The sequence below is a fragment of the Camelina sativa genome, chromosome 20 (assembly GCF_030686135.1).
Source record: "Camelina sativa cultivar CO46 ecotype springtype chromosome 20, ASM3068613v1".
In the NCBI taxonomy this organism is placed as follows: Eukaryota; Viridiplantae; Streptophyta; class Magnoliopsida; order Brassicales; family Brassicaceae; genus Camelina; species Camelina sativa.
This window is the reverse complement of record NC_141899.1, coordinates 29,413,521-29,437,175: the sequence shown is the minus strand read 5'-3', so window position 1 is coordinate 29,437,175 and position 23,655 is coordinate 29,413,521. Positions and strand designations below refer to the sequence as shown.

Below are 23,655 nucleotides of genomic sequence, written 5' to 3'. Positions count from 1 at the left end.
AACCATTCATTATCATTATCAAGATAAAGCGATAAACAAAAGTAAAAACGAAAAAGCATCCTATTTGAAAATTGTTTTTGGGTCTTTGGTCTTTTTTTTTTTTTTAATTCTTTATAGTAATATATCGAAACCCATAATTTACGTTCTCTCAACTAATGAACTGTGTGGTGGTTGTGGTCTCTCTACTTTGATCATGTTTGGTCTTTCTATTATCCGATTTATATTCCCACCAATACCATGATGCCTATGGCCTATGGGGTAAGTAAGTTCCATGAAATACCAAAAGAAGCTGTACGGAAACTACACTGAGAACGAACTCCCGGTTTAAATTCTGCTAATACGACTGAGAGTTAACGGTCTAATCAAACCAAAGCTTGGTCCCCCCTATAAATTAGCAATCTAAACATCTCTCCCTCTCTACCACCACTTCGAATTTCCACCAACTCCATAGCCGGAGCGGAGCTCCGATCATGTCATCTTTCTCCGACGAAACAATCCCGGGCCACCAACCAATCGTCGTACGTATCTCTCTTCTTATTCTCATGAACTGATTAAAAACAGAAAACTGAATTAGATTTGTCTGCAAATTGCAGCTTGGTTGTGGTCAACTCTGTCTTGATTACTTAGTCACAGTATCGTCTTTCCCAAATCCCGATCAGAAGATCCGGTGCACGAGCTCCAAGGTCCATAACGCTCGCTTTGGCTAATGTTGTTGATTCTGCGTTGACTTTATATAATTTTGTAGTTCTGGAGAGATTTTTTAGTTTCTATGTGTTTTTATATTTGCAGGTCCAAGGAGGAGGAAACACTGGCAACTCTTTAACTTGTGTTGCTCGTTTGGGTTTGCCTTGTCGAATCTTAGCTAAGGTTTCTTTTTACAATTTCTCTTCTGCGTTCAAGTCTTTGGTACTGTTTTGGATATTTGTCTTGTTGTTAATGTAGTGGCGAGAAAGGTCATAGGAAAGTCAAAATTGTAGTTCTTACACTTTAGTAGGTGAAAATTATAGTTAGAAACTTAAAAAAAAATGTAGCCTTTGGACTTGAACCACCAAGACTAACCAAAGAACAAGTTATTGTTAGATAACAGAGTTTGTGTGTTTTCACAAGGAAATTTTGGATATGGTTTTAGGTTGCTGATGATTCTCAAGGCCGCTATATGGTTGAAGAACTCGAATCTAGCGGTGTGGATACTTCGTTTTGTTTGGTAAGATTATGATACAGAGTTTCTTTTTTGATACAATGTAATATCAATTCAATGTAAGATGATATAATAAAACACACAGCTCTTTTTGTTTACCTTTATCTCAGAATGCTAAAGATGGAGCTTCTCATTTTAATTACGTCATTGTAGATAACCAAACGTGGGTAAACATAACTTTTGTTGTGTGTTCTCTGATCTAGTTTTGAATTTTCCATTTTGCTAGTCATATAATGTTGATATATAGAACAAAAAAGCATGATGTTCTATCGAGTTTTGAAGTTTCATATAACAAAATTTATAGGAATACGCGTACGTGTATATACACTCCAGGATATCCTCCTTTGCTCCCAGACGACCTTACTGAATCTCTCCTTTTATCTGTGCTTGATGGAGTAAGAGTTCTTTATGTAAATGGAAGGTCCCGTGAAGCCGAATTGCTTCTTGCGCAAAAGGTGTGTGTTTTGCTCTCGTACGTACTTGAACGGTTTACCTAGTTCATTCAAGCATACCACATCATTTTATTCTTGAAACTTGTAGTAAGAGATTATTTTCTTGTGTCAGGCACATAGCAAGGATATATCCATCTTAATCAATGCAGAGAAAAGAAGGGCAGGGCTAGAGGAGCTCCTTAACTTAGCTGATTACGCCATTTGCTCTACTAACTTCCCTCAGGTGAGAGTGTTCTCGGAACGTATCTGTAATCTAACGGATCTATTGATTCATATATATAGGTTGTGATGTGACTAATAGAGCATCATATTCAAGCAAATTGGTATACGAGTTTCTTGTATTGACAGTTAGTGAAATCAGTTAGTATGATACCATAAAATTTGGAATCTGTGGTTATAAAGAGTGACAAAAGTTTCTAAAAAGCTGAAATATATGGAATCTATAACTTATGAGTTGAAATGAACCTATGGTGTAGTTTAAGCTGAACTAGATGGCTCATTTACTCTTTTCTGACACCTTAAACTCCGAAAATGTGTTGGTTTGTAACTCTAGTTACACATTTCTTGCATCAAATTGTGTCACACTTGGTGTATATAAACCTTAATAGTTGATTGGAAAAACAGGATTGGACAGAGTCACCATCATCTCCCAGTGCACTTCTCTCTATGCTCATTAGATTACCAAAGCTAAAATTTGTGATCATGACTTTGGGGGAACACGGTTGTGTGATGCTCGAGAGATGTTCCAATGGTTTGTTATTCTCGATTTCCCTATTTGTAATTATCCTATGATCACAGTTTTTTTTTTTTTTACTTCGGATCACTTATGTTCACCATAAATGGCCATTGGTGGTATCTACAGAGGTTTCAGGTTCAGAAGAAGAGAGAGACATAGATGAATTACACGAGTCACTGAAGCAAAGCACAGACTATACGAGTGTGTTACCGGTCTGCAATTCATCGGTAAATAAACGTTTTAAAGATCCATAATTTTCTAACAAGTTCCACTTTTTTTCTTAATGAATATATATCTTCATTTCTTTTACCATATTCAGCTAGTGACTAGACTGGCAGGGAATGTTACAGGGAGATTGGTTATAGTAACAGCTGAGAAAATACCTTCATCGGAGCTTATAGACACAACTGGTGCTGGAGATGCGTTTACCGGAGCTTTGCTCTATGGTAATACGCTTCACTACTAAACCAAGTGTTCACTAAATGCATTGAACCGGGCGTGAACCGACTACAATCTTCCTTCACGTTCCTTTTTTTTTTTACTTACAGGTTTGTGTACTGAAATGGCTACAGACAAAATGTTGACATTTGCATCTCGAGTCGTAAGTTTGGTTCTTCTTCTTTTCTTTTATTCCGACGCGATTTTTAAAAAGCTAGCGCCACACGCGTTTTGATAGGAATTGTGATTGAAGGATTTGCGTTTGAGATTTGTTGTAGGCTGCTTGCTGCTGCAGAGGTTTAGGAGCTCGAACTACTCTTCCGTTTCGTACTGATCCAAACCTTGCAACGTTCTTGGCAACACCACCGTAACTTGTCTTTTGTCTTCTTGACGTCTCAACTCAATAGACCCCAAGGTCTTTAAATTGCGTCTGTATTTTATTTTGTATGAAAATGAAATAAAAATAAAAGATTATATGTTGCGGGAAATGCCAAGTCAGATTCTCGTTTGTGTGACACCGTCTTACATTACGTGTACCATGTGAATAAAGTACCGATGGAAAAGAAATAATTCAATCATATTAGGTGTAAATGCCTAAATGGTAAGATATATAGCAATAAGAAATTACGAATGTCTAGTTTAATTATTATTAAAATAAAAATAAGTACAGAATAATCTGAGCTGGTTCTTTTTGTTGACAAAAAAAAATAAATAAAATAAAAATAAGTACAGGATAGTTTCACATATACTAAAAGAAAACAATTAAAGTTTTATTTTTACTTTCATTAATATACGATATCAGTTTCATTAATCGATACTTTAAAAATAAGATAAAACAATCTTTCGTTATATTAATATATAGTGTATCAGTTTTTTTATTGCTTGATACTAGTGTTCAAGAAAGCACTAAGTGATATGTAGGTATGACAATGACGTAGAACCTAAAGTCTAGAACGCCTAATCGGAGCTTGAGCGTTTATAACATATAATATTATATTTATATATTTAAAATTATATATAAATTTATGTAAAAATATATGTTAAAAATAATAAATCATAAATCATATACAAAAATTAGAAAAATACATTTATTTAATTTAGATTAATAGCATATGAACGTTTATAATTAAACCTTTAAATATATGTAGTCAAAAATTAAAAATATATATTAAAATAATATTATGTAATTATAGGTGGTTTAAACGGTCGTCTAGGCGTCTGTTGAGCGTCTAGAGTCTAGGCGGCGCCTATGCGACTATCTTGAACACTGCTTGATATATTAAAAAAATAGGAATAACAAATAATTTTAAAAAAAAAGCTATAATTGAAAGATACAGAATGACAAAAGATTTTATTTTTTGAAACGATATTTAATTTAAAATGAACAAATATTATTTTATATTTACATAAACTAAACAATTTATTGATTATTACTTATTAGACTCTTTAGATTCTAAAACGTTTGGCATTTACATAAACTGATAAGATCTTGTTGAATTTCGGTGTATAATAACTATGGTAAGATCTTTATACAATTAAGAAGAATGGATTAAAATACTGATAGTTTTCTTTATAAATAAAAAAAAAAATTGATATTTTCCCAAAAAATATATATCGCGAGCGGACAAAACTGGTTTAGCGTGTCGGAAGGAAACCTAGCTCCGTGATTATGCAAAATCAAAGGGTACTTTAGGAATATAATATATGTCTTAATCAATGTCTTAATTGTAAAATTTATGCTGTTTAAGTAAATTTACAAATTCAGACCAAATCATCCCCCACAGAAGAAGGTGGAACAAAGGAGGGAGGCACGAAAAAGGCCAAAAAAAAAGAAAAGAAAAATTAATTATACTCAAAAACTATTCGGGGGGAAATTTTTTTTTTTTTTTTTTTTTTTTTTTTTTTTTACAGAGAAACAAACGCGTTTTAGATTTGCAAAGTTTTGTTGTGTCTTCTTCTCCACACCAAATCTCAGTTTCTTTCAACTTCTTCTCTCTGAAGGTTTCTTTAAGCAGTTCATACAGCTCGTTTTGGTTCATTCTAGATCCACAAGTCTCCTGATCTGCGTAAACGAAATGGTAATATTAACTTCATTTTTTTTTATTGATTAAATCCAGTTTTAATTTGGGGGAAATGAATTAATTTGGATCATCTAAATTTCTGGATCATGTCTTTGTGCTGTCTTTGAGATTTGACTTCAGACTACGACTTTGGTTTGACGATTTGGTCTAAATCTTGTCTGAATCTTCGTTTCATAAGCTATATTTTTGATTTTTCGCCATTTCGTATGACTGGGTTATTATAGTCTAATATAGTGGCAATGTAAATGTACCGAGTTGTGATTGCCGTAAAAGAAGCTATTCTTTAGTTCTTCTTTTAAGCTGAGATAAGTACTCTGTGGAAGTAGTGAAATGAATTTGACACCCCCTTTTGTTTTTCTACAGGTTGCTAATTTCAATCCTTCAGTTGGGTCGTTTGTGTGGGTAGAGGATCCTGATGAAGCATGGATTGATGGTGAAGTTGTCGAAGTTAATGGTGAAGAGATCAAAGTTCTCTGCACGTCAGGGAAACATGTACGTGTGCTTCTTTTAGAATCACAAGAAAACTTTTGTCAAAGCAGTTTTTGATTTTCCTATTTTCGGAAAAATCAGGTTGTTACGAAAATCTCTAATGCTTATCCTAAAGATGTGGAAGCGCCAGCATCTGGAGTGGACGACATGACAAGACTTGCTTATTTGCATGAACCTGGAGTTTTACAGAATTTGCATTCAAGATATGATATAAATGAGATTTATGTGAGTTAATCCCTCCTATTTGGTTTAGAGTATATATATGCACTCTAGATATGTGTGGACTAAAACTTTTATTTACTTCCAGACTTATACAGGAAGCATACTGATTGCTGTTAATCCATTTAGAAGACTTCCGCATCTATATAGTAGCCATATGATGGCTCAATATAAAGGAGCTGCCTTAGGGGAGCTTAGTCCACATCCATTTGCCGTCGCAGATGCTGCATATAGGTTTTTTTTTAATGCACACTGGCAGAGCGTTTTGTTTTTTGTTGTTGTTGTTGATCCTGATATGTAAAATTGCTTGTTTTCTCGCTTCGGTCTAATGCAGACAGATGATTAATGACGGAGTAAGTCAATCTATTCTGGTTAGTGGAGAAAGTGGTGCTGGTAAAACTGAAAGCACAAAGTTGCTTATGAGATATCTTGCTTACATGGGAGGTAGAGCTGCTTCTGAGGGAAGAAGTGTTGAACAGAAAGTCTTGGAGGTGAAAAAAAGCATCATCTATACTTTCATTTAGTCAAATCCTGTTTTCTAGATTAGTGAACAAATAACTGAAACTTAACGACTTCAGAGGATAGTCAAATATTCATTTTCCCTGTTCATGAGCATCTGTAGAGTGAACAAATAACTAAAACTTCAAAAAAACTAATGCTAGTTAGTAGTCATCCATATTAAGGAAAACTTAATAGTCTATATGCTCACTTCTTTATGCAAATGATGTTGTTCTTTTCTTTTCTTGCTTTGACTTGTTTCTTATAAGCTTCTTAATTGTGTCTTTTATTCAGTCGAATCCTGTTTTAGAAGCGTTTGGAAATGCAAAGACTGTCAGGAACAATAATTCCAGGTAACATAGTTTCCTCATTTCTCTATTAGTTAAGATTTTCCCTGCCACTTTACGTGTTTTTAAATTTTTATTTGTGTACTTTATAGTCGTTTTGGTAAGTTCGTGGAGATTCAGTTTGACGAAAAGGGACGGATATCAGGAGCTGCCATAAGAACGTATTTGTTGGAAAGATCACGTGTTTGTCAGGTCTCTGATCCTGAAAGAAACTATCACTGTTTCTACATGATTTGTGCTGCTCCAGAAGAAGTAAGTTTTGTAATTTACTTCGGAGTATGTAACACTGGATAACTTGTCGAGTATCTGAGCCTTGTTTGGCATATGAACGCATATCTTGTTTTCTGAAATGATGTATTTCTACTATCAGGATGTGAAGAAATTCAAGCTGGATAAACCAAAGACATACCACTATCTCAATCAGTCTAAATGTCTAGAGTTGGATAGTATAAATGATGCAGAGGAATATCATGCCACAAGACGGGCTATGGATGTCGTCGGGATCAGTACCGAGGAGCAGGTACTCATCACAGATCTCCATCAGTTAGATTTTAGCCAAAGCTGCTATATTTGTCTCTGTAAACAGATTCTATACTTTACTGATATCTTGTTTCAGGATGCTATTTTCAGCGTCGTGGCGGCTATTCTACATCTCGGGAATGTTGAATTTGCTAAGGGAGCAGAGATTGATTCATCGATTCCCAAAGATGATAAATCCTTGTTTCATCTGAGGACTGCAGCTGAGCTTCTCAGGTAAAATGCCTCGACTAGTAGAGCGAAAATGTTGGTTTTCTTTTGTTTTCTTCTATTTTGGGACTGAAGTAGGTTTCCTTGTTTATATCGTCTTCCTTTCCAGCTGTGATGAAAAAGCACTTGAGGATTCTCTGTGCAAGCGTATCATGGTAACTCGTGATGAAACTATCACTAAAACTCTTGATCCAGAAGCTGCTACTCTTAGTAGAGATGCTTTGGCTAAAGTCATGTACTCAAGATTGTTTGACTGGTGGGTTTCATGATTCTATCCCTGATGAAGATATTCAGTAGCTGTTTCTCCTTATTTGAAGGAAAACGCCTCAAAGGTGCTTTGTCATCATTTTATATACTAATCCTTTATGGTCTTGCAGGCTTGTTGACAAGATAAATAGCTCAATTGGTCAAGATCCTGATTCAAAGTATTTGATTGGTGTTCTTGATATTTATGGATTCGAGAGTTTCAAGACAAACAGGTGCTTAAGTGGTATGCTTGTTGTTTTCATAATTGGTTAGATGGGTTCCTTTAGTGGATTGAACTCTAATACTTCGCCATAATATATGGGTCTGATCAGTTTGATAGTCAAGCTAGTGCTTGTTTTTAACATGGACGATTCAGATTTTCTTACAGCCTATCAAATTGTGAGCTTGTGAGGTTATCCGACTAAGTTTGTTTTGTAAGGAGAGTACTGTTAGATATGTAGACATATATATATGTCAATATAGAATGCAGCTGATGAAACATTTTTGATAAAGAATTATTCATGACTGTTTCTTGTTGTTTCTTTGGCCTAATACTTACAATCTCAAGTTTCATTACAGTTTTGAGCAATTTTGCATTAATTTGACCAATGAAAAACTTCAACAGCATTTTAATCAGGTTTGATTAGAAGAAACTCTTACACTTTTCAATTATTTGTCTTTTCTAAATTCTGTAGTGCCTATTGTTCTGAGATGTGACACTTCTTTCCGTGCAGCATGTCTTTAAAATGGAGCAAGAGGAATATAAGAAGGAAGAGATCAACTGGAGCTATATAGAGTTCGTAGACAATCAAGATATTTTAGACCTAATAGAAAAGGTTTGATGATACCTTTCTGTATATTTAGCTTATTCAGAATAGTCTTGCGATACTCTTAAAGCATTAAAGCGTCCAAGCCTTTCTGTATGCTCATTCTTGGTGTTTGTTTCTTATTTTTGTGTTCAGAAACCTGGAGGTATTATTGCTCTGCTAGATGAAGCTTGGTGAGTATGAAACCCAAGCTATTGATTCTGAACTCTTTCATTTATTCTACAATCTAAGATTTATGCCCGTTAATTACTGTGCTTTCAGTTTGCTTTCTCAATTTTGGTTTTCTTTCTGAGCAATATAGCTGAAGTGAGACTTTTGCCGTGCAGCATGTTTCCAAGGTCAACTCATGAAACTTTTGCGCAGAAGCTATACCAGACATTTAAAAACCACAAGCGCTTTACCAAGCCAAAATTAGCTCGTAGCGACTTCACCATTTGCCATTATGCTGGTGATGTGAGCAGCCGTTGCTTTCATTGGTTCACATGATTGTGAAAAAATGTTCCAAGAAATTTCAGTAATTGTTCCATAGTTATATGGTCTAACAACCATTGGGTATTGTTCCAGGTCACTTATCAGACAGAACTTTTCCTGGACAAGAACAAAGATTACGTAATTGCCGAGCATCAAGCATTGTTAAATTCTTCTAGTTGTTCCTTTGTAGCAAGTTTGTTCCCACCAGCGTCTGATGATTCCAAACAATCAAAATTCTCATCTATAGGTACCCGTTTCAAGGTGAGTCTGACCTTTGGTTTCCAATTTTGACTTTACATAGTTTATTAAAATAATTTGGTCACTTAATTCCATTTTGTGCTTCTTTTCAGCAACAACTGGTCTCATTGCTCGAGATTCTCAATACCACGGAGCCACACTATATTCGTTGTATAAAACCAAATAACCTTCTGAAGCCTGGCATCTTTGAGAACGAAAACATTTTACAGCAATTACGTTGTGGGGTACGAATGACATTCTCTTTCGATTTTGTAGTTCAGTTTCTCGTGAAAATTTCTATTTCTGAAAGAAGGATATTGTTTGTGTTCATGACTTTAGGGAGTGATGGAGGCAATCAGGATTAGTTGTGCTGGCTATCCTACTAGGAAACATTTTGACGAATTCTTGGCCAGATTTGGTATTCTTGCTCCAGAAGTCTTGGTAAAGAAGTAAGATGTTCCCTCTTAGGAGTTCCATTTGGTGAGTGATACAGTACGTTGACATGTCTTAACTGATTCCTTTTATAACAGCTCTGATGACCCTGCTGCATGCAAGAAGCTTCTGGACAAAGTGGAACTCGAAGGATACCAGGTAATTGCCTCCTCAAGGTTTTTTCATTGTATAAGCTACATAGATTGGAGCACTGACATTTTACTTGTGTAGATTGGCAAGACAAAAGTTTTTCTTAGGGCTGGACAAATGGCAGACTTGGATACCCGAAGGACTGAGGTCTTGGGAAGATCAGCAAGCATAATTCAGAGAAAAGTTCGGTCATATCTTGCTAAAAAGAGTTTCATCGTTCTGCGTAATTCTGCTAAACAAATTCAGTCAGTTTGCAGAGGTATTTCAATGTTCTGCCGAACATGTCTATTATTCTTAGTCATTTTCCTTTAATTTAAATTCTTGACTGACTTGTGTCAAACCTATGTATCTCTCTTTTTGTCAGGTTATCTCGCTAGAAGTATATATGAAGGCATGCGCAGGGAAGCAGCTGCTTTAACAATCCAGAGAGACTTGCGTAGGTTTCTGGCTAGAAAGGCTTACACAGAGCTATTTTCTGCTGCTGTTTCGGTTCAAGCTGGTATGCGTGGTATGGTTGCCCGGAAAGAACTATCTTACAGAAGGCAGACCAAAGCTGCAATAATAATTCAGGTACAACTAAATCAACATCGCAGACGTGTGGTACTATTAGAAGGTCAACTCGTCAGAGAACACCAATGTTCATAATGAGATTGGTTGTTTCATACACGACGACGAAACAGTTGTTCTCTCTGTCATATTCTGATCGTGGTAATGTTTAATGTTATTATAGACTTGGTGTCGTGGATACTTGGCTCGACTACATTACAGAAAACTAAAGAAAGCAGCTATCACGACCCAATGTGCATGGAGATCAAAGGTTGCTCGTGGAGAACTTCGAAAGCTTAAGATGGTGAGATGTGGTTTCTTTCTGTGTCTAGTGTTGTTCCATGGTCTTTTGTCTCAGAGGCTCACTTGCGGAGATATAGTTTTGCATGAAATTAACTGACCTTTTTTTCTAATTTGAATTTTACACATAGGCTGCTCGAGAAACTGGAGCACTTCAAGAAGCCAAGAACAAGCTAGAGAAGCAAGTTGAAGACCTGACTTGGAGATTGCAGTTAGAGAAACGGATTAGGGTGAGATTGCTGTTTGAAGAACCAGATTTTGTTTTTGGCAAATCTACCCCTAATTTCTTTGAGTTTCTTGCATTTTATGAAGTTTGTTGAGATTTTTTGCATCCTCTTTCAACGTTGCAGACTGACCTGGAAGAGGCCAAAAAACAAGAAAGTGCAAAAGCGCAGTCTTCTTTGGAGGAATTGCAACTTAAGTGCAAAGAAACTGAGGCATTGCTTATTAAAGAACGTGAAGCTGCCAAGAAAGTTGCCGAGATTGCCCCAATTATTAAGGAGATTCCTGTGGTTGATCAGGAATTAATGGACAAGATCACAAATGAAAATGAAAAGCTGAAGGTTTGTGAAACTTTTTAAAGTTGTAGCGTACTTACTGGCGAAGAGCCAAAATATGCAATATTTGAGAACACTAATTACACAGATCTCTCCAAATTACAAACTCTGCTGAAAAACGATGTCTTTTTGTCTGAATTGCTCGTCTTATACAGGGTATGGTGAGTTCACTGGAAATGAAGATCGATGAGACAGAGAAAAAACTTCAAGAGACCACCAAGATTAGCCAGGATAGACTAAAGCAAGCATTGGAGGCTGAATCTAAACTAGTGAAGTTGACGACTGCAATGCAAAGGTATCCTTTGTAATAGTCTAATCTCCCGGAGCATTGTTGGGAACTCTTGGGGGTGATTCCTTACTTGCCTTGTTCGAATTATGTCTGATGTTTCATCTGCAGGCTTGAAGAGAAAATATTAGACATGGAAGCTGAGAAGAAAATTATGCATCAGCAAACAATCTTAAGCACTCCTGTGAGGACAAACCTAGGACATCCTCCAACTGTACCTATTAAGGTAGAAAGTTTCTCTGCAACTCTCGAATGTATTCGTTGAGCTACCTTCTCACCAGCCATTAGATGTTAACTTTGTCTTCATTCTGTTTGTAGAATCTGGAAAATGGCCACCAAACAAACTTGGAAACCGAGTTCAATGTATAGTTCCTCCAACCAGCTATCTCGGTCACTTGTTTCTCATCATGTTTTTTTTCCAATAGTTTATTGATCTGTGAAGTCTATTTTCTAGGAAGCCGAGTTTACAACACCAGTTGATGGCAAGCCTGTTAAATCTGCTGCAGAACGTCAAATTGTATGTTGTCCAATTACTTCATAGTTATATATCTTCACAAAGCTGTTAGTAACTAATTCTGCTAACTTGATTTGTATTGTCACTGCAGATGAATGTTGATGCTCTCATTGACTGTGTAAAAGACAACATCGGTTTCAGTAATGGAAAACCTGTGGCTGCATTTACGATATACAAGTGTCTACTTCACTGGAAGTGTTTCGAATCTGAGAAGACTAATGTGTTTGATCGTCTGATTCAGATGATTGGTTCTGCAATCGAGGTAATTGAGAATGCATTTCTTTACATTGTTTCAGTGTAGGATTTACACACATGATGGGATATTGGTCTGTCCAAGATCTAAATTTCTTTGAAATGTCTTAAGAACTTTGTCTGTAGTGTGGCTTTGTCATTTGCTTATCTGAAATATTGATTATGCAAGATCATGATCAAGATTACTTAAACTTGGAAGTTTCACCTTTCTGATGATATTTTCAGAATGAGGATGACAATAGTCACTTGGCGTATTGGTTGACAACCACATCGGCACTACTATTTTTGCTTCAAAAAAGTCTTAAAACCGGGGGCAGCGGAGGAACACAAAGCAAGAAGCCACCAGCTTCAACTTCTTTGTTTGGAAGGATGGCCATGGTTTGTATTACAATTTTTCTTGAGTTAATATGACTTTTCGGTTTAACTTTTGCTTATGATATCACTCTTAACGATCTTCTCTCCCTGTCTTGTTCACCAGAGCTTCCGCTCGTCACCCGCTTCAGGCAACCTTGCTGCAGCAGCAGAAGCTGCTGCTCTTGCAGTGGTCCGACCAGTGGAGGCCAAGTACCCTGCTCTGCTTTTCAAGCAACAGCTTGCAGCCTATGTTGAGAAAATGTTTGGGATGGTTAGGGATAACTTGAAGAAAGAGTTATCAATTTTACTTTCTCTATGCATTCAGGTTTGTTGCTGGATTCTTTGTATCATAATGTTCTGATGCTTTTTTTTTGCCCCTCCCTTTTGATGATAGATTTGTTTTTCTAAATGAAAACTTCAGGCACCGAGATCTTCTAAAGGAGGTATGCTAAGATCTGGTAGGTCCTTTGGAAAAGATTCTCCTGCAGTTCACTGGCAAAGCATTATCGACGGTCTCAATTCGCTTCTTGTCACATTGAAAGAAAATCATGTAAGGGAAATTATAGTGTTTACATTGGCATTGTACTGTGTGTTCTCACTCCAATACATGGATTCTCATATTTTACATGACATGTTCAGGTTCCTTTAGTTCTCATCCAGAAGATATACTCTCAAACTTTCTCTTTCATCAACGTACAACTTTTCAACAGGTAAGTTTAATTCTGGTTGACGTATTTATTACAAAACTATGCACTTTGTGTCCTGACTTACATGGCTTTTTCTGGTAACTTACAGCCTCCTTCTGCGTAAAGAGTGCTGTACATTTAGCAATGGTGAATTTGTAAAATCCGGGCTTGCCGAACTAGAGCTATGGTGTTGTCAAGCCAAAGAAGTAAAATTTCTTAGTCATCATTTCTTACTAAAATACTTTTGAGATCCTCCTATTAAAATTATTCTTCTTTTCGGTGACTTGGCAGTATGCTGGGCCGTCTTGGGAAGAACTGAAACATATCAGACAAGCCGTTGGGTTCTTGGTATGTTATACTTCCTACATTCATGTTAATAATCCATAGACTAGTTAGCGTAGCGACAGTTTTCAGTTGAACTCAGGTTGGTCCATATAGGAAAATTTAGTTGTTTCTTGATAATCATTGATCCTTTAAACTACAATAACATTACTTTATTCTTCTTCTTTTTTTGCCTGCAGGTTATCCACCAGAAATACAGAATCTCATACGATGAAATAGCAAACGATCTTTGCCCGGTAAGGCTCTAAGTTTCAAGTTTCTAGAAACACACTTGATGGTCAATCTAATTGCCTAACATTCTCTTCTTTTTTTCTTTCATATTTTTACAGGTCCTTAGTGTCCAGCAGCTTTACCGTATTTGCACCTTATACTGGGATGATAGCTATAACACCCGAAGCGTCTCACAAGAAGTACCTAAAACTTTTCTTTGACTTCCAACCTGAAATTAAAATTATCAATTTTCTTGTTCAGTTTGGAACCTTTGTAGAGATGCTGAACAAAAATCAAAATATATCGCAGGTTATATCGAGTATGCGTGCACTCATGACAGAGGAATCCAATGATGCAGATAGTGATTCATTCTTGTTGGATGATGATTCCAGGTAAGACTATGTCTTTTGATATGCAAAGAAAACATACACTTCTAACAAGTTTTAAGGTTTGGGATTTATAATGATCCAAGATCCATCCTTTACAGCTAACTTCAATTTGTTTTGGTAACTGTTAATTTTGCAGCATTCCTTTCTCAATCGATGATATCTCAAGTTCGATGGAAGAGAAGGACTTTGTAGGAATTAAACCAGCAGAAGAACTTCTTGAGAATCCAGCCTTTGTATTCTTGCACTAAGTTCTTGAAAGTTGAGAAGCTCAGATTCTGAAAAAGCTCTTCCTCTGTGATATTTTTTAGTTTGAGGTGGAAGAGGGAGGGGCCTTCCTGAACCAAAAGGAAAAGAAGATGGGAAAAGGTGTAAATTCCTCTTTGTTTTGGATGTTTTCTGTAATTCTCAACTATTCATTCATTTATTATTTTTGACCTCAAGTTTTCCGTTTTTTTTTTATAAAGGTTTTTAGAGTGACCATATTATATGTTGAAAAGTTGAAGATCCCTTTGTTTGTTGTACAAAGTTTTAAGAACAGTACAGGCTCCATTATATGATTCATTAAGTGGTTTTTTTTGGAACATATGATGCTTCATTTGTTTTTTCTTCTCAATTTCTTTTTGGTATAGTTTTTAGTTGGAATGAATAAGCATTACTCCTTCGACGCAGCCTTACTCCTCTTCATGCCGAGGTCGAGGCCCTTATTTGGGCTATGCGATGCATGATTGGGGCGGATAATCAATCTGTAATCTTTCTCACCGACTGCTCGGATTTAGTGAAGATGGTGTCTTCGCCAACAGAGTGGCCAGCTTTTCTACCTTATTTGGAGGACATTCAGGCAGATAAGGAGGAGTTCGTTGCCTTCAACCTAGTTTACGTCCCACGCGCACAGAATGGTAAAGCGGATAATTTAGCACGGCGAGTTCGCAAGCTTCCGCAACAAGTTACCTACGTTAACAATGTTCCTTCGAATTGGCTGTTTTGAGTCAATTTTATTGTTGTCAAAAAAAAAAAAAAAAAAAAAAAAAGAATAAGCATCAGCAAAGACAAATTAAAAGACAATAGACAAATTAAAAGACAATAGACAAACCGTTAAAAGACAAATTAAACGACAGTTTTGGGATGGGTTGTTGGCTTGTTGCCAACTTTCAACTTTCAAAGAGCGACTCGCAAGTGTAAATATATGAGTTTGACATATTAACATGTTATGGGAGAACAAAAAGACTCTCGAGAGCTCAAGTAAGATTTAGGCTACGCAACTGGCCAAGGAGTCTAGAAATCGGGGGAGGCGATGGAAGCGGAAGAGAAAATCGAGTTTTGAGCTTGGTCAAAAATATGATTTGTGGTCAGTTTTGTGAGCTTAGAAGCTCAATAAATTCTTTCTTTCTCAGACTGAAAATTTCAAGAAGCGGGTGCGGTAAGGCGAGGGATGGTCCCAATTGAAGGTTTTTTGTAAAGGACGAACCGGAGAGAGGCGGGACCTCCAACGAAAGGTCGAAACATCCTTAATATTTTTCAATGATGATTTTTTGTTTTTGTTTTGGCTAGTATCTTTCAAAACACATGATATTTTTCTAATGGCTGCCATGCTCAAAGGTACAAGGTGCAGCAGCCATCATACCATTTCAACATCTCATATCCTTTCAAAACATTAAAACATATCTAGTATTATTCAGTTTTTATCCAGTTTGAATATGATTTATTGTGGTACCAAGAGGACATCTTATTACAGGACCAAATTACAACTGTAGTTTTTTCACCTTATTGAGTTGTTATTCCAATGTGGCTTCGAAAGCTGTCACCGTTCATAATATTGTTCTCTAGTTTGCGTCGTTCTTTTGACCCAATTCCAATTTAACAAAAAAAAACAAAAATTTGGTGAATTCATCGGCATCCAAACAAAAATTGGTCTATCTAATATTTTTTTTTTTAATGTAACAATCAAAAATTTGGATAATAGAATATTGACTGATTTTTATATAATATTTCATCGTTTATGTTTGTTCAAAATAAAAAATTCAGTTTATATGAAAATGAATATTAGTCATTCTCGAATTCAAAGATATCACCATCCATCCTTTCTTTGAACTACCTCTCACTAGCACAACAATGTTTGGTCCAAACAATATTTATGGCTATAAAAGAACAAAATCAAGATGGGATTCTGTGGTAAATTTTGAATAGTTAAGGTTATCGTCTATTTATTGGTTCCTCATGTCACAATGTTAGGATCACGATCCAAACGAAATTAAAATCCAATTTATTTTTCTTTTCATTCAATAATATTTTATGGTATCTTACTATATTAATTGAGAAGTACAAATATGAAACTTACCTTAAAATATGTAAAAAATTACATTCAATTGCCATTAGAAAATTTTGATTAAGATTACTCAATTACTTAAATAAATATAATTAATTAAAAATAAAAATGCTGACAGATCAAATATAAAAAAATCTAGAAAAATAAAAAAAATCTATTCAAATCAAAACTAATTTGTAATTGAAAAAAAAATAACTGCTAATATAATAGAGTTTATTTTCTTCTTTAATTTTACATTGTCATGCCATTGATTTTAAATAATTATTAGTTTAAAAAAATATATTTTCTCTCTCTAAAAAAATTATGGACGAAAATTACAAAATATTTTTTTTTTAAAATATAAAAAAATCAGAATTTCAAAAACTAAGATTTTAAATCCAAGTAGTCAATATAATTATTTTTAATAACAAGATTTCAAATATTTTTAAAAAATTTCAAATTATAATTCTCCTATCATCTTTATTTTATTTTATTTACAAATTGTTTGGAATTTTCATATAATTCTTATGATTAATAAAATGCATATTTGTTTTTCATATGTTGTGATTTGAACTTTTAAAAACAAAGATATATTACTCGATCTATGAAAATGAAATGTGTGTTCTAATTTTTACACTGGCGGGTTGGTAAAACTAAATTTATATAGCTGATAAATTAATAAACTTTTTTCATAATTGTAAAATTAAAATTACTACTTCATATGTCACAAAATAATGATGCAAATACAACAAACAAACAATATAAAACTGTAATATACGTCAAAAATAAAATACTATAATATTCTAAAATATTAGTAATCAAAAAACATATATATATATATATATATATATATATTTACAGAACAATTAAAAATAAATATTATCTCAAACAAAATTTTTTTAAAAAAAATATAACAATAACTTTTATTATTCTATTATAATTATTTTATTAAATGTTGATATGTGCTTTAAGCACGGGATATTGCCTAATAAACTAATTAAAAGAACGAACACATACATTTTAACTCTGCCGCCTCGTTACTATTACATCCACTTATGAAGACCTAACCAAATTCAGTCTACTACTTGTGTGAAACAAAACACGACCGCCTAAAGAGATGATCGCTAAATTAAACAAAACCCATCGACCAAATCCAAATCCGCCGTGAACGCCAATGACTCATAGTGAACTCCTTCCATCCGCTAGTCGATTTCAAAAACATGATGAATATAAAATAATAATTACACATAAAAGAGAGAGAAGAAAAAACGAAAGAATTGCTCTGCTGATGTGGCAGGCGAAAAAAGAGGCGATTAGGGTTTTTGGCTTTCGTAACACCTATGTCGCTGCCGGCGACCTCTCCTGGTTGTCAGGCGGTCTTGCCGGAGGTGGTTGAGAAGGGAAGTGGTGTTAATGGTTTGGTCCAGGGGACACAACCTGGAAACGCTAAGGTTTTGGAGAACTCGTCACAGATCCAGCAGGCGGGTTCACAGAAGGGTAACCGTACTTGGCTTCATGTAGCTAAAAAGCATGTGTTCTCTCAGCAAAAGTTTGTTGTCTCGGAGGTTGATGGTTTGGCGAAGGTGGTGGTGCAAAAGGAGGTGTATGCAGGGGCTAAGCCGCTTTGGGATGATTTTTTGATCGGCAAGTTTCTGAATGAGAAAGCCCCACATGTGGGGAAGATTCATATGATAGTGAACAAGATCTGGCGTTTGGGAGATAAATCTTCCTTAATAGATGTTTTTGAGGTTAACGACTCGACAGTCAAATTCCGTGTTCGTTCTGAGGGGATTCGGCAGTGTGTTCTCAACAGAGGGATGTGAAACATAATGGATATTTCGATGATTGTCTCGAAGTGGTCACCGTTTACGGAGGATACTCAACCGGTAATGCGATCAATACCTCTTTGGGTTACGTTAACAAATGTTCCGCCATCGTTGTTCTCTGAGAAGGGTATTGAGTTCTTGGCCAGTGCAGTGGGTAAGCCAGTGAGGCTTCATCCCAACACAGAGGCTTGTGTTAGTTTTGATGTTGCACAAATTCTTGTAGAAGCGGATTTAACAAAGGAATTACCGACAGAGTATATGGTTACAGGTGAGGAAGAGGGGGAGGTGGCCTCTACCGTCAAGTACACGTATCCTCGGTTGCCTCCAAGGTGTGGTTACTGTCAGAAGTAGGGTCACTCAAGCGATTCATGTCTCTCGCTTGCTAAGCAGCCAGGCTCTCCCGCGGCTGTCTCTATTTTGTAGGTTGCTGCTGTCGATGATGCTGCTTCGAATAAAGGGGTGGTTATGGTAGATGATGTTGATAAACAGGGGGATTCAGGCAGTTCTCCTAAGTTGAAGGAGACAACAGGTTCCTTAGACTTGGGGGAAGTGAGTGAAGAGCAAGAATGGGTTACTCCAACGAAAACGGGACGTGGTTCTGCTTCAAAGACGGCGGGTCCCATGGAGGGAGTCTCTATTAGTTCAAATCAATATGCTGTTCTAGATGTGGAAGGTGTCGATGATGGTGCAGATTATGTATCACATGACGAGCAACCTATGGCGACGGTAGGAGATGGCAAGCAGGTGCTTCCTCCTCCTCTAGTCTCGACTGATCAAAGACTTCCACCTCCCGGGTTGGTTGAGCAGGGGACGAGTCGAGGGACAAAACCCGAGATTCCCCTTCGTCCTTCACTGCCTCGGGACTCTAAGACAGCGCACAAGGTCATCTCGAACTCCTCAACTCAATCCTCCAGGGTTAATCCTAAGGATCGAAGCCGGTCACTCCCCCCCCCCCCCCCAAACAAGTTTAAATGTCGGATTTTTCTGGAATGTTCGGGGATTAAACAATACGTCAAAGCATTCCATTATAACAAGATGGGTAGATGATCATAGGTTTCAGTTTGGGTGTCTCCTAGAGACGCGAGTTTGAGAACAGAGTTTTAAGAATATAAGTAATATTGTATTTCAGGGTTGGTCAGTGATGTCCAATTACGAGTATAATCCACGAGGTCGCTTGAGGATTGTTTGGCGCGATACTGTGAGGCTTACTCCATTCTATAAGGGGGAGCAGGTCATTACATGTTTGGTGAAGTTGAATGATCAGGAGGAGGAATTTTTCTGCTCATTTGTTTATGCATTGAATTTAGGAGAGGAACGCAATGTCTTGTGGTAGGAGCTTAAAGATCATTATGACTCTCCTATTCTACGTAGTAAACCGTGGATGATAATGGGTGATTTCAACGAGACTTTAGATATGGCTGAACATTTGAGGGTGGATGATGTTCCAAGTGTCTCGCGCGGCATGCAAGCATTTCAGGAGGTGGTAAACTATTGTTCGGTTGCTGATATGACTTATCACGGTCCGTTGTTCACATGGTGGAATAAGAGGGATCATGATCCCATAATGAAGAAGTTAGACCGTGTTTTGGTCAATGATGTGTGGTTGCAGGCGTTTCCATCATCTTACAGTGTCTTTGAGTCTGGGGGTTGTTCGGATCATCTGTGGTGTCGTATTCATATATCTGATGGGGAGATGGCTCCAGTCCGAAAACGTAGACCTGTTAAGTTTGTTAACCTGCTTGCTGATATGGAAGAGTTCAAACCTTTGGTGGTCAACTACTAGCAGGAGACTGATCCTTTGTTCTTATCTACCTCCACTTTGTTCCGCTTCACTAAGAAACTTAAAGGTTTAAAACCACGGCTTCGATCTTTGGCTAAAGAAAGGATCCACTTTCTAGTCAAACGATCCAAGGAGGCCTGGGAAACGTTTTGTCAGAAACAGGAGGTGAATATGTTGAGTCCTATTACAGTAGGGCTGGGCAAAATAACCGATAACCAAATAACCGACCGAAACCGAACCGAAAAAAACTAAACCGAACCGAACCGAAATTCTTCAAATACCCGAATGGTTAGTAAAAATCTATATCCAAACTAACCGAAACCGAACCAAACCGAACCGACAATTAAATGGTTAACCGAAATATCCGAAAACCTAGAAGATATCAAATATTATATACTTAATATTATGCAAAACTATAAAATAAACTTAAAATATAAATTATTTCTAGATTCAAAACAATTAAATATTTTAAATAATCAATATATGTAAATGTTATTATTTTGAATTTACAAAGTTCAATACTATTTTGTAAAATTGAATCAATATTTTTCCCTTTTTTGTATTTTTGTTATTGTATATTTGGTTAATTTTGGTTATATTCGGTTAGTTTTGGTTATATTTGGTTTATTTGGTTAATGTTAATATAATTTATGTTAGTTATGGTTATTTATTTAAATAACCAAACCGAAACCGAACCGAAAGAAACCGAACCAAACTAAACCGAAATTTCATAAATATCCAAATGGTTACTATATTACTATATCCAAAATAACCGAAACCGAATACAACCGAACCGAAACCGAATGGTTAACCGAATGCCCAGGCCTATATTACAGAGTCCATAGAGGCTGAACATGAGGCTTATCTACGATGGGAACATGTAGCAAGCCTGGAAGAGAAATACTTAAAGCAAACCTTGAAGTTACATTGGTTGAAAGTGGGGGATAAGAATAATAAAACCTTTCATCGAGCTGCAGAAACAAGGAAAGCTGTGAACACAATAAGGGAGATTGTTTGTCCGAATGGCTCTGTGGTCACAGGGGAGGATATAAAAACCGAGGCTGTGCGACATTTTAAGGATTTTTTTCAGTTGTCGCCGGAAGGTTTTGAGGGAGTCACGGTGGAGGTGATTCAAGACTTACTGGGCTTTCGTTGTTCTCATGATGATGCAACGATGCTCACTGCTTCAGTTTCAAAGGACGAGGTCCGTACAGTCCTTTTCTCCATGCCAAATGACAAGTCTCCTGGTCCGGATGGTTTTACGTCAGAATTTTTTAAAGCTAGTTGGGATGTGCTTGGTAATGAATTTACTCTTGCGATCCAATCTTTCTTTGATAAAGGATTCCTGCCCAAGGGAGTTAACTCCACTATTCTTGCACTTATCCCCAAAAACTTGGAGGCGCGTGTGATGAAAGATTACATGTCCATTTCTTGCTGTAATGTCCTTTACAAGGTCATATCAAAAATTTTGGCTAATCGACTCAAGCTTATTCTCCCTTAATTCATCTCTGGAAATCAGTCGGCGTTTGTTAAAGACAAGTTGTTGATTGAGAACGTACTGCTTGCTACAGAACTAGTCAAAGACTACCACAAACCTTTGATCTCTGAAAGATGCGCGATTAAGATCGACATATCGAAAGCTTTCGATTCAGTACAATGGTCTTTTATCCTGACCACCCTTTCAGCTCTCGGCTTCCCTCCTCAGTTTGTGCACTGGATCCAACTTTGTATCACGACTGCTTCCTTCTCAGTTCAGGTTAATGGAGAACTAGCGGGTTACTTTCAGAGTTCAAGGGGATTACGGCAAGGCTGCTCTCTATCACCTTATCTATTAGTCATCTGTATGGAGGTTCTCTCAAAAATGTTGGACAAGGCAGCAGGCATGGGGCGGTTTGGTTACCATCCTCGATGCAAGGCTCTTGGTTTGACACATTTAAGCTTTGCAGATGCTTTTCTGGTTCTCTCTGATGGTAAATTACGCTCTGTTGCTGGCATAGTTGAGGTTTTTGATATGTTTGCCAAACGATCTGGTCTTCACATCAGTTTGGAAAAGTCGACTCTGTACTCTGCGGGACTCTCAGACGATGCTCGTCTTGCTATTGCATCACAGTTTCACCTTGATGTTGGCCAGTTGCCAGTTCGATATTTGGGATTACCACTAGTTACTCGATGTTTAACAGTAACGGACTGCACACCTTTGTTGGAGCAAATCCGGAAACGTATCAGTTCTTGGACTGCACGTTACCTCTCATTTGCTGGACGTTTTAATCTCATCAGTTCCATTGTCTGGGGTGTCTGTAATTTTTGGTTGGGTGCGTTTCGTCTCCCGCGAGAATGTATTCGAGAACTTGATAAGCTTTGTTCTGCTTTCCTCTGGTCTGGTGTAGCGATGAACCCACATAAGGCAAAACTGTCGTGGGAAACAGTCTGCAAGCCAAAAGCAGAGGGGGGTCTCGGCCTCCGCAGTTTGAAAGTGGCAAATGATGTGTGTTGCCTTAAGTTGGTTTGGCGAATTGTGTCACGAGGTGACTCTCTCTGGGTAAAATGGCTTGACCAATATTTGCTCAAAGGTAAATCTTTCTGGCTCTGCAAGGAGGTTGCGGCTGCAGGATCATGGATATGGAGGAAACTATTAAAGTATAGGGCAAAGGCTGCTTCTTTTTGTAAGGTTGAAGTCGGTAACGGCAAGCACTGTTCTTTTTGGTATGATAATTTGTCTCCCCTGGGTCGCTTGATTGATATGACGGGCGATCGAGATCTCATTGACTTAGGGATCACTCGGCATATGACTTTGGACCAAGCATGGTCTCTTCGTAACCAACATCGACACCGTCTCCACACTCTAAACGTGATCGAAGAGGCGTTACACGCGCAATACCAAGCAAGAACGGAGCACTCTGACCTTGTTCTCTAGCGGGGGAAGAATGATACGTATAAAGCTACTTTTTCTACCACTGACACTTGGAACCATATGACCCCAAAATACGCCTTTTGTCTCTGGCTAGCGATTCAGGATCGGTTATCTACTGGCGAGAGAATGACCCGCTGGAATAGAGGAGATTCTGGAAACTGTGTTATGTGTTTGCAGTGTTTAGAAACTAGAGATCATCTCTTTTTCTTCTGCAGTTATTCTTCTAAAGTTTGGGCAGCTCTGGCCAAGGGGGTGTTCAAGGGCAATTATTCCACGGCTTGGCAAGTGGTTCTAGCTTTCACTTCGGGTATTCAGCAAGACCGCCTTCATGGTTTCCTCTCTCGCTATATCTTTCAACTAGCTGTTCACTCGATATGGAGGGAGCGCAATGGCCGTAGACATGGAGAACCTCCGCTCAATGCAAGACAGCTAGTGCGGCGACTTGATCAGCAAATTCGAAAACAACTCTTAGCTATTCAGCAGATGGGCGATCGACGTTATTATGACGGTTTACTTCTATGGCTGAGTTCTAGAAGCTGACCCCATCATTTTCTTCCATTTCAGTTTCTCTTTGCTCAATTTTTATATAGTTTGTTAGGCAAAAGTTTCAAACTCACGAAGCACTAGTTGTACAAACGTCGTTTTACTTTTGAATATAATTTAACATTACATTTAAAAAAAAAAAAATACGAAAACACTTGCACGAAACCTAAGCCAATGCCCACCATACCAACAATGATCAACTTGATGTCAATCTCACTAATGGGCCAATCAATTTAGCTGACCATTTTATGTGGACTCAGTTATATTTGACCCTCATGGCTTTGATGGT

The 23,655-nt window shown here is 37.1% G+C and overlaps 3 protein-coding genes and 1 pseudogene across 5 annotated transcripts; all 4 read left to right on the top strand.

The window, feature by feature from the left end:
• The first annotated feature begins 108 nt into the window (after nucleotides 1-108).
• Nucleotides 109-3,312, top strand: LOC104771541 (uncharacterized). 2 transcript variants are annotated; one of them, XM_010496076.3, is made up of 12 exons: nucleotides 109-518; nucleotides 594-683; nucleotides 790-867; nucleotides 1,130-1,204; nucleotides 1,309-1,361; nucleotides 1,503-1,653; nucleotides 1,763-1,873; nucleotides 2,275-2,401; nucleotides 2,513-2,613; nucleotides 2,706-2,832; nucleotides 2,935-2,987; nucleotides 3,103-3,312. In XM_010496076.3, exons 1-12 carry the CDS (start codon nucleotides 471-473, stop codon nucleotides 3,193-3,195), a joined length of 1,107 nt encoding a protein of 368 aa, XP_010494378.1. In that variant the 5' UTR covers nucleotides 109-470; the 3' UTR covers nucleotides 3,196-3,312. The 2 variants fall into 2 exon arrangements, 1 of the variants encoding a protein (XP_010494378.1); XR_015592360.1 differs by having other exon boundaries at nucleotides 141-518; nucleotides 2,737-2,832.
• A 1,332-nt stretch (nucleotides 3,313-4,644) lies between these two features.
• LOC104771540 (myosin-6-like) lies at nucleotides 4,645-14,350 on the top strand (annotated as a pseudogene). Its single transcript, XR_015592359.1, has 39 exons — nucleotides 4,645-4,902; nucleotides 5,269-5,397; nucleotides 5,476-5,619; nucleotides 5,702-5,847; nucleotides 5,948-6,104; nucleotides 6,406-6,464; nucleotides 6,551-6,710; nucleotides 6,829-6,978; nucleotides 7,075-7,211; nucleotides 7,315-7,461; nucleotides 7,583-7,684; nucleotides 8,031-8,088; nucleotides 8,186-8,287; nucleotides 8,414-8,451; nucleotides 8,605-8,731; nucleotides 8,843-9,010; nucleotides 9,100-9,231; nucleotides 9,326-9,435; nucleotides 9,517-9,577; nucleotides 9,650-9,827; nucleotides 9,933-10,138; nucleotides 10,299-10,418; nucleotides 10,546-10,644; nucleotides 10,765-10,977; nucleotides 11,127-11,266; nucleotides 11,369-11,483; nucleotides 11,576-11,620; nucleotides 11,712-11,774; nucleotides 11,863-12,033; nucleotides 12,249-12,401; nucleotides 12,502-12,702; nucleotides 12,799-12,927; nucleotides 13,017-13,087; nucleotides 13,173-13,269; nucleotides 13,355-13,411; nucleotides 13,585-13,641; nucleotides 13,735-13,815; nucleotides 13,925-14,007; nucleotides 14,141-14,350. The product of XR_015592359.1 is annotated as a myosin-6-like (transcript).
• Nucleotides 14,351-18,135: 3,785 nt separating this feature from the next.
• On the top strand, nucleotides 18,136-18,483 carry LOC147919569 (uncharacterized). Its single transcript, XM_087504009.1, has one exon. It carries the CDS (start codon nucleotides 18,136-18,138, stop codon nucleotides 18,481-18,483), a length of 348 nt encoding a protein of 115 aa, XP_087360135.1.
• A 4,400-nt stretch (nucleotides 18,484-22,883) lies between these two features.
• On the top strand, nucleotides 22,884-23,363 carry LOC147919568 (uncharacterized). Its single transcript, XM_087504008.1, has one exon. The coding sequence runs from the start codon at nucleotides 22,884-22,886 to the stop codon at nucleotides 23,361-23,363; it is 480 nt and encodes a 159-aa protein (XP_087360134.1).
• Nucleotides 23,364-23,655: the final 292 nt, after the last annotated feature.